The sequence below is a fragment of the Apus apus genome, chromosome 15 (genome assembly GCF_020740795.1).
Source record: "Apus apus isolate bApuApu2 chromosome 15, bApuApu2.pri.cur, whole genome shotgun sequence".
Classification (NCBI taxonomy): domain Eukaryota; kingdom Metazoa; phylum Chordata; class Aves; order Apodiformes; family Apodidae; genus Apus; species Apus apus.
Window position 1 is genome coordinate 7,019,607 of NC_067296.1, and position 19,274 is coordinate 7,038,880.

Here is a 19,274-nt window from a genome sequence, read left to right on the forward strand (position 1 = left end):
AACAGAATCAGGAAAACCTCTCTTGACTGAGTAGGCTAAAAGTTTCTTAACTCAGTGAGCCTGAGAGGTCCCAGAGGGAATGTGTCTATGGGTACATTGATGAGTCAACACTAGAGAAGAGCTACTGAAGCTTATAGCTGGGCCAGGCACTGAGTCAATAAATGAAAACTGGACATGAACGGATTTAGGATGGAAACTACAAGATGACTTCCAGTCAGAAGAATGTGGTTCTCAGCAGAACTGATGGTGGCAATATTCTAACCTGAGTGTTAAAGCAGCAGCTCTGTACATTTGTGAAGAAAATGTCCTGGTTGCCTCTGGCAGGAACAGGAGCTCTCTGGAGATGGTTTGAAGCAACATCTAGAGAAATTTGAAATAACACTGCTCTGTATTGATCAGAAATATCTTCCTAATTCAGGCTGTTAGTAGAATTTAAAAGCTAGTCATTCCTTCCAGAGAAGAAAGTGATCTGGTTCCTGTTCTTTGTCTTATTTATGGCTGGGAGTCTGGCTTTTGTTTTTTCCATATATAATTTTTATTCTTTCCTCAACTTCCTAATAGTAGGTCACAAGAATATACACACGTTTGGAGTGTGAAATAAATGTTTATCTTTTTGTCCTGATTTTCCCTGAATTCTTTCTTAATTAGAGACCGTGACTACCACCTAAAGACCTACAAATCAGTGATCCCTGCAAGCAAACTTGTGGATTGGCTTATTGCACAGGTAAGAATATTTTACGAGTGCTATTTTTAACAAGCAGCTTAATTTTTCAGCTCCATTTAGAAGTAAATAAAACAGATTTTTCTAGAGAATGTAATTAAATATTTTGTGATGCTCTGAATTTAAAATCTTTTGCTTTCTGGTGTTGCTCATATGATGACAACTTACTGTTTGTCAGCATAAAGAGGAAGAAAGCCCTTTGTTAGCCCTAGAAGTGGAGAACTGGCTGTTCACAGGGATCTTTTCTATTTGTTGTGATTTTCTGAACACATGTGTAGCAATGTTGATCTCATTAAATCTCATATAGATGTGGTACAATTTTATTGAAAAATTAATCTAGAGCTTTACACCAACAACTACACCATTATCTTTGGAAACTGTAGTTGCCCCACATTTACCTTGTAATTACAGAGAGGAGCCTGTAGCTTGGGGAATTAAATTTGATGGTCTAAAGCAATCTAAAGGGGGAGTGTGCCATGTGGCTCATTGTGGAGAATAGCCATGGGAAAAGGGGCCTCCTGTATCTGTAAAGAAGTAGACAAAACAATATGAGACCAGCTAAGGGCCAGGGCTGTGAATGTTGACAAAAATCAGAACACTGTTTTTCACATGCTTGGTGTATGATTGGCTGCATCCTGGGAACCCAAGGTCTGTGTATGTGCCAAGGAGCAGGTGTGAGTCCTGTTTACACTCTGTGTACCCTGGTTGCTTATTCTCAGTTCCCACTGTAAAAGTATATAAGGGAGCATTTTCTCATAATAAACTATTCCATTGCTTCTCACCTTGGAGTCTGTGTCTTAACCACCACAGCTCACCATCACAGAGTCAAATACATGTTCTGCTTTTGCCTTAAATGATTCACAGCTGCATTAAGTCCTGTACTGCCAAAATGACATCAAGGGAGGCTAGCTTGAATGAGAATCAGGCTCTGACAACCAGGGATGTTGTCCTTCAGAAATGTTTCCTGCAATTGCATTTGACATCCTCCTACTTTAATAAGATTGATATGATTTAAGGTTGTTTTGTGCCCAATAACTGGATGAGAATGGAGTAGTCCCTTGTTTTCCCTGTTAAGTGCATAGAGGAGAGGGAGGATGTTAGTACTAAGGTTGTCATATCAGTTACATGTTATTTAATGGGGGTCTTATTCATGGAAAGCTGAGAGGGGAAAAAACCTCTGCTTTGGCCAAAGAGAAGAGATGTAATCAGGCTAATGCAGCCAAATAATAGCCAGTCATACAGCTGTAGGCAGTAGAAAGACTCAGCAAGTTAAAACATCAGTTCTTGGTCTGGAAAAGGCAGCTCATTTCCTTCCCCATTTTTCTTAATTCTGGTAGGTTAATCTGGCTGTTAGTTCTCCTGGTTACTGAACTTCGCATTAAGATTGAACCAGAATGTACTAAAGCCAGATATGGAGATACAGAAGTCTCTGTAATTTATGCTGTGTACATATGTGCACATGTACATGTAGACAGATGCAAACATGAGGGAAGTTCTTCTGTGCTTAGTTAAGGGCAATATTGTTAAAGATTTAAACCACTTGTCTATGACTTAGATTACTTCATTTCTCTGTGGCTAAATCAGTCTTTGCTCACAGATCCTTACAAATAGTGCTATTCGTGGGTGTTCTCTAGGAGTTTAACACTACATTGAACTGTTTTCTAGCAACCATTCCTGCTTTGGCCATGTTAGCTAACAACAGCTTTCAGTGGGAGCTAATGAATACTCAGCTTTTTTGCAGAGTAGTGCATTTATTTAACTGCTCAAATATCTACCTTTCAGTTTAGCTTTAGGCATCTGTTTTTGAAAAACTTGGTGATGGTGTCTTCTCTGATAACTACCTGTTACACAAAAAGCTGGGATATGTTTATTTCTGTTTCTGATAATCAATTTGCATTATGATTTTTGTTTAGAAATAGTGCATCAAAAAAGGGAAGACTTGTTTCTGTTATAATTAGTGGCATAAGGATGACTGTCTTGAAGGATAATCTTTCTCCTTTCTGGTTGCAGTTTTGACTATAAATGCCAGTGGGAGTTTTGTTTTGTTTTTTTAATTCCTTGACCTTAACAAATATTCATAAGACTGAACAGAGCAAAAGAGTAAAACTTTTTATAATCAAAGAAACAGTGTTGACTTTATTTTGTACTCCTGTCCTCCTACCTGGAAATTGTTGGCTGTTCTGACAAGAGATAAATTTGGTCCTCAGTGAGGTTTAATCTCGTGTACATTTGAACAGTTATGTGATGTATGTTACTATCCCCTATGTATTGTGTACACTCAGAGCCTGGGACTAAGTCTAAGAAACTTTAAATGGCAATTTTATGAAAGGTAGAATGTAACAAAAGGGACAAATGTAAAGTAGAAACCTGCTGGTAAGATTCTTTAGGTCTTTTGTTCCAGTGGATCTCTTATCTCTTTTTTTCCTTGTCACTTTCTACTATTTCTATTTCTTTTCCTTCCATTCCTTCTTTGTATTCCAGCATATATTGCACCCCTGTGCGTTGCATTACCTTAGGCTTCCTTCCCACTTGAAAGGAGCACTTCATAATCTTAAAACTCTTCCATGATATCAGCAAAATATGTAAAAGTGGTTTTGTTGCTCTTTTTAAATTATCTGTGTTCATCTGCTTTCTTTTCTCCTATGTGTGGGTTGTAAACAATCTAGGTCAGAGACCATCTTAATTGCCAGGCTGGTGCATCTCCAAGCAGTCAGCCACAGACTATGATTAGGGCTTTAAACATGGTAGCATTACCAGAACTAGACAACAATAATAGTAATGGTAGCAGCAGAAATAATAATAATAATAATAATAATAATAATAATAATAATAATAATAATAATAATAATAATAATAATAATAATAATAATAATAACAACAACAACAATATTACTACGCTCTGGACATGATTTTTCACTATGGTACTGAGTGTAAGCTGTTTCTATAATTCTGCTAACTCAAATTCCGTGATTCTATTTGAATAAACATAAATTAACTTGTGAATCTAGTTTTGCATTGAATTTCTGCATAAAAAAGTTGAGGCACATTGCATCAAGATTGTTGATTCTAAGTGGCTCTTCTTTCTTAAGATTTTTACTTCTGCTTTCATTGTATTTGGACAAATTGCTACATAACATTTAGAAATACTTACAGGTGAGCTGCAATGATTTATTTTAAGTTAGATTTTTTAACTAGAGAATGCTGTTTTGCTGGGGGAATATTTTGAGACCATCAGGGTTAGCCAAGTCTGGCTTAGAGCCTTCCTACACAAAGATTTTGTTGCTAAAACAAAAGTAGATTACTAAAGGTTGAGAGTAACATTAGAAGGCATTTCTCCTCCAGTTTATTTACAGTTGAAAGAGTAAATTAGATTTTTAAGTCCCAGGCTCTGTAAAATAAACTACCAGTTTATCCCATAAAGTAATACAAAGTGAGTGTTGAGACTTGTCACGAGAGGATGTTGAAAATGAGCAAAGACTTAAGAAGACTTGAAATTAGTTTAGAGTAAAAGTTAAAATTCAGGTTTATAAAAGCCCTTTTCTTGGCTTTCCTTGAGTGATTACATAATCTGCTGACAAGATCAGAGACCTCTTGGTCTGCATAATGGTTTGGTTAAAAAACAGTATTTTACTCGGCAGTTGGTGCTAGAGCTTCAGGATATCTAGTTTTTGAGATGGAGGGGAAAAAAGCTGTAATACTAGTGTAGGATACAGCTTCTAATTTAGTAGGACTGAAAGTAATAGGCTGAAATTGCTCCTCTACCAAGGCAGCAGGTCCTCTCTGGGCTGGAGTGAGCTAACCAGCTGCTCTCAGGGAGATCCCAGGTTCTCCCGAGCCCATCTAGGGTCTGGTAAGCAGGTCATCTTCCATCAAGTGACCAGTGTTAACAATGTTTTTCATCTGGGAAGACCAGTAGTGCCTGCTGATTTTTACCAGCACTATTTAGGACTTGCTTCTCTGTCTAAGAAGTACATCCGGGAAGGTTGCAAAGTCTTCACTTGTGGATGCAAATTAGCAGATAGGTAGAGAAAATGAGGCTTTCCTTGTATTTAACTGAATTGTAGATGTAAAGCATAGTGCTGTTTCAAGTAAGTTTGTAAATGTGCAAGTCACGTGTGGCACCTGTTTCGAAATACTGCACTCAGGGCTTCACCTAATGAGAAACTGAAGCCTTTGTTTGCAACTTTGCTGTGTAAGAAAAGAAAGCCACTGCAGCTTGAACTAGTCTGGCCTGTGGATCTCACATACACTGAGTTTACTCAGGTTTTTCTGCTTTTGGTTGAATAGAGATAAGATCTCTCAACTTTACTCTCTAAGAATTAGTTTTATTGTCTGTGCCTAATGGGTCCTGAAGTCCAACTCTGTTTGCAAATAAAAAGTCTTTACATTGAGGTAAAACTCTGTCCCTTCTTGGGTTAAACAGCTACTTTCCAGAATCCTGGTCTTTGTCCTCCTAGTTCCTGCAGGAGGCAAGAGACACTATATATAGGAATGAATGGGATTTGGGCAATGGGGTAGCTATTTTAATTTCTTGCTATTGTTCCCTACAAAGAGCATCCTGCTCATTTCAGAGCCACAAGCCATGCAGTGGGGAGGGAAAATAATTTAGCTTAAGAAAGTGATGCGAGATGTGATATTTATCCTCTTGTTTCCAGGGAGACTGTCAGACTCGGGAGGAAGCTGTCGCGCTGGGTGTTGGACTCTGCAATAACGGCTTCATGCATCATGGTAATGCATCAATATTGCTTCCCACAGCCAATTAAAGGAGCTCTTACTTCAGTCAAATTAGCTGACTCTCTGAAAATCCCTTTTCTTGTAGGCTGTGCCATACATGCTGACATGTATACAATTGCAGGCATCCCAGCAGGTCCTTCTAAAAATCCCACACCAAATGTCCAAGCCTGGTACCCTCCCAGGTGAATCCCCTTGCTAACAGTTACGATGAGACAAGCTAGAACGGGCATGTTTTTTCACTGCATCTCTTTCAGAGCTATCAGACCAATGCACAAGCCAAATACTGTCCTGAAATATCACCAAGAAATGTCAGGTACAAAGTAGAATTGTCTAGTTCTTGCCCCTTGGACAACAAGCACAATCCTCAGTGCTGGATCTCTGAAGCTTCCAAATCTGAAGTGCCAAACTGCCAACTTCCTGTTAGAGTTTTACCATGTTAATTTTGACATGAGAAAAGAGAATAAGGTATTGAGTAGCATCTTTATTCTAAGGGGATCTTGTGCATTTTATAACCATTCTACATGCCAGGGAGGTCAAACATCTTACCATGAGCTACTATGCACTGTGAAGAAAAGTACATCCTTAAAATACATTAGCAGCTTAAAAAGCTAAGGCTCAATAGCTGACTGATAGGGATGCATCTGGTCTTTGTTCTGTAAAGATGGAGAAAAATTTGGGATTTCCTTTAACTTTCTTTTTTGCGTCTCTCTTTTTTTTTTTTTTCCCCCTGTGTGTACTTGCATGTATGTATTTTATATATATTGTTTCCAGTGCTGGAGAAAAGTGAATTTAAGGATGAATCCTTATATTTCCGCTTTTACGCTGATGAGGAGATGGAAGGCACCAGTTCCAAGAGCAAACAATTACGTAATGACTTCAAGCTTGTGGAAAACATCCTGGGAAAGTGTCTTCTGGTAAGAAAAAAATGTTAATGTAAACCTTGCTGTTTCTGTGAAACTGGTATTGTTTTATAGTAGAGAAGGATGAAAAGGAAGATTATAATAGAGCAGAATTGAACTGGGGAATTGCACCTGTAGCTAGACTGTTCTTCACTGCATGAATACTAATTCTTGAGCTACTTTGCTGTAGATCTCCAACTTCTGTAGCTCAGACTCTTCTAGCTGGGCAGATCATGTTGCTTATTCCAGTAGCAGGGGAAGGCTCTAAGTTGCAGGGTCCATTCTCTAGCACGGAACCATCATGCACTGCCTGGGAGCTTTGGATTCTCAGCTCACACACACACAAATGTGCAAATGTAAGTAAGTTCCTGCCTATTTCTGATAGGTCTCAAGAAAAGAGGAGACTCAGAGCTATGACTGTTTCATCCAGCTCACAGCCCAACCCCTTCCTGTTCCCATGAATCCCTTGAGAAAGTCTGGAGCTGGAGATGTTGTTTCAGCATGCCTGAGGGGTAGTAAAGGAGAAAGTCATGAGCACTGCTATCTTGGGAGAGGTCTGCCATCGAGTGTAATCACAGTTTAAGTTTAAATACAGTTTAAAATCCCATGTATGGGAGGTCAATTCAGGTGCAAGTTACACCTCTGATAAGAGCACAGATACCTCAGGACATCATTGTCTAAATGACATGAATATTTCCTGCGTTATTGCATCAAGTACAAACTTTACTTTAAGTGAAATCACTTTACTCTTCTTTATGTTCATGCTTTTGTGATGTTACTGTTCTGTCCAGGTTCCCACCTCACTAAATGCCATCACAGTCCTGACTGCACTGGAGTGATTCTGGTGCTGTTTGGACACAGGTGTCAGACTGGTGCAAACTCTTTGTTCTGAGATCCTTCTTTACTGCCAGTGGCTCCAAGTCCATCTTCTTCTCCCTTTGACCACTGACAGAATGCAGGAGGAGGATAAAAACTTGTAGTCAGAAACTACAAAAGCAGAATTGCTGGAAAAGATCCAGAGGTCCTTTATATGAGAAAATTTTTCCTGCCATTCACACAAACTTAATTGTCTCACTGTTGTCTTGTCTCCCAGGAGACCAATCTGTGTTTGTCTGAATGGCCAGAAGTAATATTTAAAGCCCCATGGTCCCTCAGAATTATTCCTCTATGCAACCAGTGCCAGAGACTGGAGTGTCAGGTTAATATGATTATCCTCATGGAGAGCTGTTGGATAAAGGGAAGCAGCTAAAAGGTGATGGGCTTTGTGAGGGTTTTCTAACTGATTTGCAAAGCACTTACAGATCAGTTTCATGTAAGTTGTGGGAACTATCATTGTTTAGGTATTTTAATTTTCCACCTTATCAAGACAACACAGTTTGAGGAAACAGAATGACCAGAATGGCTCTTCTGCTTTTTTCTGTCAGTTCAAGGTACTTCTGCTAAAATGCTAAAACTCACAGTAGTAATATTTTAGCTGTGAAATCAGGGATATTGAAAGTTCTTTGATTCTGTTTTCTGTTAATAATAATTAATTAGTTATTCACTAAAGAGACAGAACAAGCAATCAAACCTTGCCCATGGACTATTTACTAGTGATTAATTGGAATCCCTAACTTGTCCTTCTAGTCACTCCATAATTTGGTAATTGAAATATTTGCATCAGGAATAATTTTAATATTACTATTCTTGTAGTTCTGAAGTGTCTCAGCCAGCCTCTGTCACAAATACAGTCTCCAAAAGTAAACAGTCTGAAATTCCATGCTGAATAAGAAATCTCCTGTTAGAGGGCACAGATTTTTGTCAAATGAGTAGTAGTCATGCTGAAGTTATGACTTGCCCTCTTTTTCACAAATAAACTAGCAGTCCCCTAAATATTTGTAAAGAAGATCCCACAAATACCAGCACAGTAAATGCATTACACTTATCCACACACAAAAAGTGCCTGACCTCTGTGTTATTCTGTATTTAGCAATTAGAGCAGCTGGAATCCTGAGGCTTTGCTGTCTGTGGAACATCACTACTTGCCTCTTTACACTCATGACAGGGCATTGGTCCTTCCCATCTCCTGATCCCACTGTAGGAAGTTTAATGGAATTTCCTCAGTACTGGCTTTTGAAACATGCTTTTCTACTGCCATGAAGTCCTAGCTGTTTAATGGAGAGATTCCCTCACCCCCTTCATCTAAGTTTGCTCTGTCACAGGAAAGCTTGCCCCTGAAAACAGGAAACAACAGAAGCTTTGGCAAATAAATAATTATAAATGCCAAGGAGAAAAGTGCTTTCAGTCTGAAAAATACCACTTCAAACAACAATTAATACTAATTTATTTGCACAATTATCTCTCATTGAAGGACATAAATCTTGACAAACTGGAAAAATATACAACATTCTTTGCATGACTGAAGAGAATTTGGATTTTGGATTGACTCCAAGCATTGTGACTTGGTACTGCAGTGTGCAGTTAACTTGTGACCAGCATCTCCACTTGTCAGCCCAAGCCAACCCCAACACTAATTGGAGCTGGTAGCTTGGAGCTGAGCATCAGACAAGGACAGAGTCCTTGGGAGGCTCTCGTGGATCCTTTAGCTGATCTCAAAAGAAAAGCATTTCCAGTGATTTCTGAAGGTGATGCCTGTGTATGGTTTATGTAGCATTCTCAGCTGGATTGGAGATCTGGACTGCAAGTCTAAACCTCATCAGCTTTCCAGACCTGTGATGTCCCCTATGTCCCTTCAGGGTTTCCCATATTTCATACTCTCAATAGTGTGTTGCAGCAGAGCGCAGTTGCTGTGTCCCACTGCAGTTCACAGCCAGGACTGTGTCATGTCCTGGGATTCAGCTCCTGCAGGGGCCTGAGTACTGGAGCATATTAGATGAAAGCTGATGGTTTGATCACAGATGTCAGGGCTACCTGGATGTTAATTTAATGTTTCACATGAACTCACTGTGTGGCCTGAGCAAGACCTTAAGTCACTCCAGTCCTCAGTTTATATTCTGAAAATTAGGATGCTAAATCTCCTCTACCCACAGACATTTGGAATCAGCTTTGAAAACAAAAAATATCCTTCTAATTCAGCACTTTAGATACCAGGTTTTTAGATAATAACTAATATTATCATTTGACTTCATGTGTTTTCCATTTCCATGTTCCAGCTATATTCTTTTCCATATTCCATTTCCAGCTAATCCAATATATATAGCATTCACTTAAAAATTCTTACAGAACACATTTCTCCTATTCTAATGATGAATAATAATCATTTGCATTACTCAAAGCCATATTTGGTCCTTAATAAAAATCTTTTCCATCTTTAATCATCCAAGAATAATTTTTGTTGTGTGTTATGCTAATATAAAAGGACCTGCAAAATTTCAGCAGAGTGTAACAACAAGATTTCCCTTTGTTCTGCATTACATTAGTATATCAGAGTCTATTGTAGCTTGAGAATTCAAAGCATTGATTAAAAACACCCCTGGGAAGAGAGTCACTAATAAGAACCTATCCTCTAGGGATTTCTGATTTCCCGAGGAGATAGGCTGGCAAGTCAGGAGGCATCCCATCATCCAGGTGTAGGTGGACAGATAAGGGTTTTGAGTGGATTTGGATACTAAAAATTACAGTGAACTCTGAAGTGAAAAACATCCTTTAGGCTGTAAATCTTTCACTGCTCAGAATGAACAGTTCCTTTTCAGTGCTTAATTTTGAAACTCACCAGAAAAAACTGAAGCAGTAATTTTGTATATATTGAGCCTATTTTGCTATTGCAGTGAAACACACCTTTAAAGATAATAGCAGTGAGGCTGGCTTAGATTCTGGAACTTCTCATTGGAAAGAAATTTTATTTCTTCAAATTTTGCTTAGTGCCCCAGAGCTGTGCAGTTTTGGAAGGCTGGGGAGACTGAACAACCTGGGAGGTGAGATGGCAGAAAAACAGATGTCAAAAACAAATGCTGCTGAGGGCCACAGAACCTCACCAGTTCTGTGAAGCATTCAGACTTGACATCATCTGATAAGTTACTGCTCCTTACGAAATTCTTAATCAGGTCAGACTGTTCAAGTGTGTCCAATTGGAGAGCTGCAGGGAAGGCTCTGGGAGGAGGATGTGCATCCTGGACCCTAGTTGAGGAAATGGTGGTTGATCTGCCTGTGCTGCCTCTTCTGCTGATGTCCCCAGGAGTCTGGTCTGAGAGTTCTTGCTTCTGCATGTTATGGGTGGAATAGCCCATTCTTTGCATAGCATATGTTCTGATTATGTTTTGATTAAACATGCTTATTTCTTATATGGTCTCACTTTGTAACCTGAATGTCTTTCAAGATTAAAGACCTCCTGCCTTACATTCAAAAAAATTATTGGATTTCAGGGGCACAGAAATAATTCTTGTAGATGACAAGTTAGTTAATTGCTTTGGACTCCTGAGGGGGATGAGTAGTGTTCAGCTGTGGAATTGCAAGGTATTTCTACTTTATAACAAAGAAAGAATGAGTCTATTTCTGTTTTGTTTTGTTTTGTTTTTTTCTAAGGTGAATTCCTGCAAATGACAAAGCTTATAAGCTGATAGCACTGATTTCAGTAGGAAGGACAGTATTTTAAAAACTGCAGGAATCATCGGAATCAAGGAAGTAATTCTCAGTAATATTTTTTTCCCCAGTGGCATGCCAGATAATAGATTTATTTTTCTTTTTAACTCAATTGTAACTTATCAGATGGTTCTTAAACGTGTAGTGTTTGTTCAAATGCAAGATGTTTATCTGGGAGAATTTCCACTTGTCCATTACCAGTGGCCAGGCTTGCTTTATTTTTTAAAAAAGGAAATTGAGTTTTTAAGCCTTTATTTCATTGTTAATAAACCACTAGAACAGGATGAGTAAAAAATGTATTTGCCATGACTAATAGAATTTTAAAAAATATTCATAAGCAGAGTCTGTATGAACCTCAGTGCAAATAAGAGGAAGCAGATTCTCAGGAGCAAGAACTACGAAGTCTTGTGCAAAGTGAGCACATGACATTCACCACTGGAAAATACTGAATAGTGATGAAATCTATAATCTAAAAGTGAAATATCTAATGAAGAGTGAGGGCCTAGAAGTTAAAACCAAATGCAGCTTCTAATAGAAGAGTTGATTAACCATTGGAACAAACTCTCAAGGGCAGAAATAGATTTTTCACTTCTTACAGACTGCAGATGGTAACTGGATAGCTCTCTGGGAAGTCTGCTTTAGTACAGTAAGAGCTCAATGCAGGAATAACTAGATTAATTTTATGGCTTATGTTAGATAGGAGATCAGACCAAATGGCCTAATAGTCCCTTTCAGCTTTAAGATCTACAAGTCTCTGTCAATCATGGCTTGCAATGAAAAGTCCAATTTCTCATCCCCATCCTTCAGCTTTTCAGCTCATTCCATATTTATGAAGCTTGTGCTTTTTTTAAGATTTTACCAGAAGAGGATGACTATGGATTTGACATAGAAGAAAAGAACAAAGCAATTGTGGTGAAGTCAGTTCGACAAGGGTCTTCTGCAGAGGTAAGACCTGCCATCCATAAGTACTTGGGGTTTGGTGCCTAAGAATATTTCAGTGCTTTGAAAAGGTACAAACCCATCCATTCAATTTCTATTTCATTTGAGAGGCAGCTGATAGAAAATTGGGTGTCTTCTACAACTCCTGTGGTAATAAACTGCTCCTGCAAATTGCTCTAGTATTTTGGCATCTTTGGGTGACTTGCTGAAGATTGTTGATAAGTGATAGGACAACAGCAGTATCTCTGTGTGATGATAGTGTACCTCAGGCTCATTAGTGACTTAAAGTTGAGGAGGAAAAGTAACATTGTTTTGGGATAGCAAAGATGTTCAGTGAGAACTTGGTTTATTTGAGTGAAAGCTGTATCTCTAGATTTGTTTTTTTTTCCTTAAAAAGCATGCACTCGTTTGTCTTATGAGCCCTGGTATTTTTTAAGTGCTCTAGAGAATATATTTGCCTTGTTTCTTTGAGGCACATAGATGGCCCAAATAACACAGGATGTGAGTATTTAATGATCATTCGTTCACTCATACAAAACTCTTTGAGTGGATACACAATGTGATCCCATTTACTGAAATAAGGCACAGACAGACTGGAAGTCTATTTTTAAAAACTCTTTAGTTGCCTTTTGGAGTCTACGAAGAGAAGACTAAATTACTTGTCCAGGGTTTCACAGTAAATTGTGGCAGCACAGAGACATTACTTCTCATTAAAAGTCCAGGACAACAATTACAGAATTTTTTACTGTCCATATTAATTTGTTGGGCAGTGCTTTAGGCTACAGATGACTCCTGGATGACTTGCCCAATGCAAACAGCTGAAGTGGGTAGACTGATTTTAGCAAGTTGAGGATGTCAAATGGGAAAGAATTTTGAACTGAAGTTTAATATTAGAAATAAATTATTTTAGTATTCTTGATTCTTGTTTGTTTTATGGTCACCAAAGAAACCAATCCTGTTGCTCTACCTCATGCTCAAAATCAACATAGGTTGGCCAAAAATGTTATTAATTTAAAGCATTGCCTGACAGATAATCCTTCTGCACTTTCTTTGGCTGGATGCCTGTGGAATATCCTGCAAATCTGTTGTGTTCTAAGACAACAGAAGCACACAATTTTCTAAGGAATCCTTTTATTGATCTTCCAAGACAAACTATCTGTGACCGTGAGCCTGTCTTTTTAACTTGATCTTAAAATATTGTTCCAGAAAGGAACTCAATCTGCATCTCTGAACCAGAGGGCTGTCAGCTCAGTCTGGAAAGACCTGGGGTCCACCAGTAATTTCATTACATTCTTGGGCTTTTTAAATTGCTCTGTGATACTAGAAAGATACCCAGCATGTAGCTCTGTGTGGCTCACAGCTGTAGGCCATTTAGATACCTTGTGCCTGCTGTCACACTCTTTAGGGACAAAAATTAAGAGGTGCAGCTTTGCTTCACAGTGCCCATCACGGTGCATGGCACACATTAGGACTGCCAGACTATAGCCCAGAATAAGATTCCAAGTTCAGCAATTAAGTGGGAACAAATATGTTACTTGCATGGATTTATTCAAATTAACACAATCAGTTTTAGTTTGGGATTGGAATCTCTTTTTCCTACTATACCTTGGAAAAAAGTCCTGCACGGGTTGTGGCAGCACATGGCATTGAACCCAATGTATGTGCATCACAGGTCTTTGGGGTTTCTCTTCAAGATCAGAGTTGCCAAGAGTTGTTCTTCCTATTATTAGTGTCTTTTTTTCTTCTGAAGATTATTTGGAAACTGGTCTGTGGGCTTATTAGATTTGTCTATTCTAGAAGCAGTTCCCAAACTGTGTTTAGAAGTTGTTAAGAAAAGAATTGCTGGAACATGGAATTCCAGTACTGTGGTAGGGTGCTTGAACTGGACTTTGGGAACTCTGCCTGTATCCTATCTGAGGGCCAAAACTAAGGAGCTGAAGAATGACTTAGTGAACACAACTCCTGCATCTTCTCTTCTGATCCTGAATGATGAGCAGCTCTCAGCTTGGGACTCTGGCCTGTGGGAATTGTCCTTCCATGCTCCTGGCAGCAGCTGCCTGTGACTGTTTATACTTGTTCATCTCACCTAGATAGAGTGGAACAAAAAATCATATAGCAGTGGTTGGTTGGTGTGGACTGGGGCACATCTCATGCCTCTCCCAAGTTCAAGTGTCTTCAGAAAGACAATCAGAAAGTCAGTGTCTCCTCAGTTTGTACCTTATCTTCTTTACTAACCCACCTCACTTGCAGGTTAATTGTAGCTGGGCTTATTCCTACAGGTTTTAATCCTGGCACTTGTTTATGAATGATACTTTTATCACAGGGAAGCAACAGTGAAAAAAATTATCCTTTTGGGAGATGTGGTTGCTGCCTCATTCTGAACAGCCAACTGACAAGCAGATGTCGAGTGTCTGAACAGAGGGTGTTCAACACCAACCAGTTGGCCAGTGGCCATGCAGATGAACAGCAAATAGTTGCTGGCTTGGGGAAAACTGTGGCCTGGATCCAGACAACTGCATTGAGTTATCAGCAGCAGCATCCCTTACTCAGAAGCTCGTGACACTGTAGGGTCTCTACTCTTAAAGACACATGCTGTCTAATCTTCATTAGCCTGGTTAATTATATCCCAGTAGCGGAGTAGATTTTTATTTGGAAGTTGTTGGTTTGTAGGGTTTAATATGCAACTCTGTATCTTGTACACACATGGATTCTCTATGGCTGTGGGCACAGGAAGGTGAGTTAGAAATATAAAGAGCTCATCCACAGGCACAATGATTGCCATCATGCAAAGAGTTGAGCTAACTGCACATACATTACTTAGAGAACATCAGGCCGAAGACATATTGAATTCAGAAACTTATAATTATTACTTCATAATAAACTTATAATGATAAGTAAATGCAAAAAACAGAAAACCACAGTTTGTCAAATTCTATCTTATGTTGAAATCTCTATTGTTATTTATCCCTCTTACCCATTGTAGAGACTGTTTACAAAACAAAAAAAATTAAAATGTTATTTCCAGATACACAAGAGGATGTTGCAAAGTATAGAGAGCTTGAGAATTAAATCAAGGAGAGTTCTTTGTAGTTTTTCCTTTTAATACCTTTGATTTGAGAAAAAAACTAGTTGGTTTGGGGTTTTTTTTGGTAAAATGGTCTCTGATTTTCAGACCACCGAAGATATTAAAGTAAAGCTGTGCAGAGACACAGTCAGCAGGGTTTTCCAGTCCTACATTTTCAGATTCATTTTTGCAACAAGTCATATTTCATATGTGGGAATACTGGCTAGACCTCCCTTTTCCAAGTCAAGAAATTTATGGTTTCCAGGAAGCAAAGGACAAGGGTTTATCACATGTAAAAGAATCTCTGACTGCTGGACCTTGAAGTGACAGGAAGGAATTCTAACCTGGAAAGTGTTAATAATATTTTCTTTTTACTCTCTTAAAGGGAATTTTATATTGCCTTGATATGCTAACACCTAGTCTTACATGCTGCTATGCCACATTTTAACTGGTACAGATCATCAAGAGGTGTATTTAGTGTTACTGTCCAGTGGGCAGAAAATGGGATCTCCATCAGATCTGTCTCTGACTTAGGTGTGACCATGACCAAATAACTAAAGTTAAATGCAAGAGCTAATTTAAATTAATACCTTGTGGCCTTTTAGGCTGATGAAGAGCCAGTACTTCACTTAAAGCAGAGGCAGGTTTTTACTGCCTCTTAAAAACAGGTAACATTTGCTTATTTGACCAGATACAGAGTGGTTTTATATAGCCAGTGGTTGGAAGCTGTGGGTTTGGCTCCGTGTGCCTGAGCTGTAAGTTGTGGGAAGTCACATTTCTGTATCTCACTGGATATCACAGCCAGTCTATTATAGATCCATTGTTTTTAATATAGTCTCCTTTTTAAATTTTAATAGTCCCTATTTTAAAAAGATACATCCATTGCAAAGGAAGATACACCTGTGGAGTGGTGTATTTATACAGAACTGGTGAAATCTCTTTGTTTTCTGTAAATGCAGACAACTTGAAGGGTGACTGACAAATTTGATGCTGCCAATGATCCAAAGTTTTCTGTGATGTTGGTTTCATTTGCAGATGGCTGGCCTGCAGGCAGGAAGAAAAATCTATTCCATCAATGAGGACTTAATATTCCTACGCCCATTTTCAGAAGTGGAAACCATCTTAAACCAGTCCTTCTGCTCACGAAGGCCACTTAGGCTTCTGGTAGCCACCAAATCAAAAGAGTAAGTGCCAAGATGAGCAGACAGAGAGGATTAGCTAGAAATGCTGATGACTAAATATTCCTTCTATAGTTTGTACTGAAAATTCTGTGAACACTTTACTGTGCAGAAGCTGTTCAGTAGGAAAGCAAATTACATAAATGAGAGAGATCCAAGAGTCACAGGTTGGTTTTAGTGATGAACCTTGTACCTCTAGAACAAGTTAGGATGGATTCTCTTTATACTGCAATTAACTTTTGGCTCCCTGTGCACAAACAGAACTGAATCACAAGGATTGTCATTCTGTCACAGGTTTGAAGCTTCTTAGACTCTAATATATATGCCTAAGGGAAAGCAATTTCCACCCCATTAAAACTTGGCTTATTTTTGGATGACTTTAATGATGTCAGCCCTTACATTTTTTTCAGGCCATTATCATATTTTATAATGAGGCTTAGCCCTGTTAATGTCTTGTGCATTATTAGATGCTGTGATCCCAGAATTTGCCATAGATTTGAACATTTCAATGAGTACTTTATGCTAAACTCTACTCCAGGATATCTTGTCCAGTCTGTTTTTATTTTTTTTATGGAAAAGATCCTCAGCTGGTATCTGTCAGCACAGCTGCACTGAAGTTTGCCTAGAAGTGGAAGTGAATATAAATACCATCTCGAAAGCTTCTCTCCTGTGTTGTTCACTTAACGATGTAATAAATTCAGTAGTGCCAAATTTTAATTAACAAAGTGAATCTTCCATCTGCCTGAGAGAATGAGGATGGAAGGGATGATTTCTTCGGGCCTATTTATTTGTTATTTATTTGTAAACTTATGTGAATGCTTTCTTTAATCCAAAACAAGGTTGTGAATGCTGGGAAAGAAAGCTGTTAGAACTGCCCAGAGCTCTAGCAGCCTAACTTAAAATGCTGCTTTGTCTTCTCCTTGATTTACCTGCAGGATTATTAAAATCCCAGATTGTCCTGAAGCACTTTGCTTTCAGATACGGGGAACAGCACCACCCTATGTTCATGCAGTAGGAAGAGGTAAGTAGAAAGGCTGTAGAATAGTTAAGATTAGACAGCTAAATATCTATAGATGTGTATATAAAGTGTGTGTTTATATATAACCCCAAGTTTCACTGTCCAACTTGTTTTAAACAAGGAATGCCTGGCACAGAGAAGGATCACACTCATACAAAACCACAGAACAAGATACTTCCTGCCTCAAAGTGCTTCTAATCTAAATACAGTCTAAGAAAATGGCATCTTTATTATGAAATGAATGTTGGCTCATGAATCCTGTCAACCCAAAACAAGGAAAAACTTAATTGTACAATAGAAGAAACTTGGTGATACTGCAATCCACAGTACTGTGGAAAGAGTCTTGAGAAGGCATTGTCACTTGAGCTCTTGCAAGCTAGAAGGGCACTTGCATAGTGATCCTAACCTTGTTTGTTTTGAGACTGCTGAAGTACAGCTTTACAGTCACAGGGAATGAAAATTTAAAACTGAGGTGGCTGAGAAAAAGTTTGAGGTGTAATGCTGTCTGATGCTTCCTCAATATTTTTGCCTGTGGTCAGCCACAGTTTGGATCACTGCAGTGGCTGTGGGATCAGCAGGTTTCTTAATGGACATCATGTTTCTTAATGGACATCACAAAGTCTGGTGTAAGACTTGAAGACTACTTTTCCCTTTATATTGGCTTATCCTGCTATAAGTGATTAATGAAAGATAGAAGCAAACTGCTTTACTTGGCCCTTTTAAAAGGAGAAAACACAGCTTGACGAAGATATTTAATGCTTCCGTAACTGAAACATGAGCTGAGCTGCAAATAGAGCACATCTCTAACCTTTATTTTCAGCAGATGAAGAAAATATGACCTTTCAGACATGGACCACTTCCTTCCTTCAGACCAAGTACATACAACCAAATATGTGCAATTAGGGTGCAGACAACAGGCAGTACCCAACTGCAACCAACAGAGTTGTCAAGGAGACACCTTTGTTACACTCTTTCCTAACAGCACCTGTAACCACTTTTGAACAGTGTGAAGAGAGCAAATGGGAAGTGCCAGCTGGAAAGATTCTCCCTTGTCAGGATTTTGCTAGCAAAAGACAAATTGCATTTGGAATAAAGCTGTATGAATTTTATAAAGATGTATGAATTTTAAATGATGGTGCCTAAAAAAAATTAATTACCTTAACTGTAGATTTCTAGGAGCTGGAGTCTTGTTCATGTGCATCTGGTTATTGTGAACTTGGTTTTGCACTCTAGACCACTGTAGTTTTGAGACCATCATAGTCTTCACTTAGACCAGGGCAAATTGCACAACAGTCAAGAGTTCTGTAGCTTTCAAGTGCAACAAGCTGAAACAAATGTGACTGTTCACGTTTAAGCAAGACCTCAGCTAATGTAATCATAAGACTAAAAGAGCCATATAAGAATCCCAAACGATTTCCCACAGGAATTTCAATTTCCAGCATTAATGCCTAGGTCTCTAGGTCTCTGTTTTTCCCAGCACTATGAAGGACAGATGCATGATGTTTTCCTTATACAACAAAGTTCTCTGAATACTGGGTAGCACAGGCACAACAGTATCCAACTGACTTCCTTCTTAACTCTTCTTAACCAGAAACCCTTTGCAAACTTCCAAGTTTAGTCAGGTGGCTTTACTGTCTTAACTCCTCTCCTGTTGATCTTTCAGGTTCTGAGGCTGCAGCTGTAGGCCTTCATCCAGGGCAGTGTATTTTGAAAGTCAATGGGAATAATGCAATGCATGGAAATTATATGGAAGTTCTGGAGCACTTTACAGCCTATAGGACCAGACAACAAGAAGCACTGGTATGAATACAAAACCTCAAAGGAAGTACATTAATTCCTGCCCTTCTGTCCTCCCCTTCCTCTGTGCTTTTATACTCACTAAATATTCAAAAAAGCAACTTATACGTGTCTCTTTTGAGTTATTTATTCACATGCCAAGGTCGTAATATCACTGAGGGAGCTGATTACAGTTGCCTCTAGTAGCAAAACATCAATAAACATGATAGATGCTAATCCACACACTGCATACAGTATTAACTACTATTAACTATTGCTAAAAGTAAAACTTCACCCAGAGACTGATTGAGATTTTACGTTCTCTGAAGTTCAGAGGACATCAGGGGAAATATTGATATTTCAGCCA

At 38.7% G+C, this 19,274-nt stretch overlaps 1 protein-coding gene across 1 annotated transcript in view; it reads left to right on the forward strand.

The window, feature by feature from the left end:
* The window catches only part of PREX1 (phosphatidylinositol-3,4,5-trisphosphate dependent Rac exchange factor 1), a 142,887-nt gene that overhangs the window by 104,127 nt on the left and 19,486 nt on the right, over window positions 1-19,274 (forward strand). The window contains exons 14-20 of the mRNA XM_051632880.1: window positions 649-724; window positions 5,377-5,449; window positions 6,227-6,369; window positions 11,785-11,877; window positions 15,971-16,119; window positions 17,049-17,134; window positions 18,795-18,931. Coding sequence (XP_051488840.1) covers window positions 649-724; window positions 5,377-5,449; window positions 6,227-6,369; window positions 11,785-11,877; window positions 15,971-16,119; window positions 17,049-17,134; window positions 18,795-18,931 — 757 coding nt within the window. The remainder of the gene's footprint in view (window positions 1-648; window positions 725-5,376; window positions 5,450-6,226; window positions 6,370-11,784; window positions 11,878-15,970; window positions 16,120-17,048; window positions 17,135-18,794; window positions 18,932-19,274) is intronic.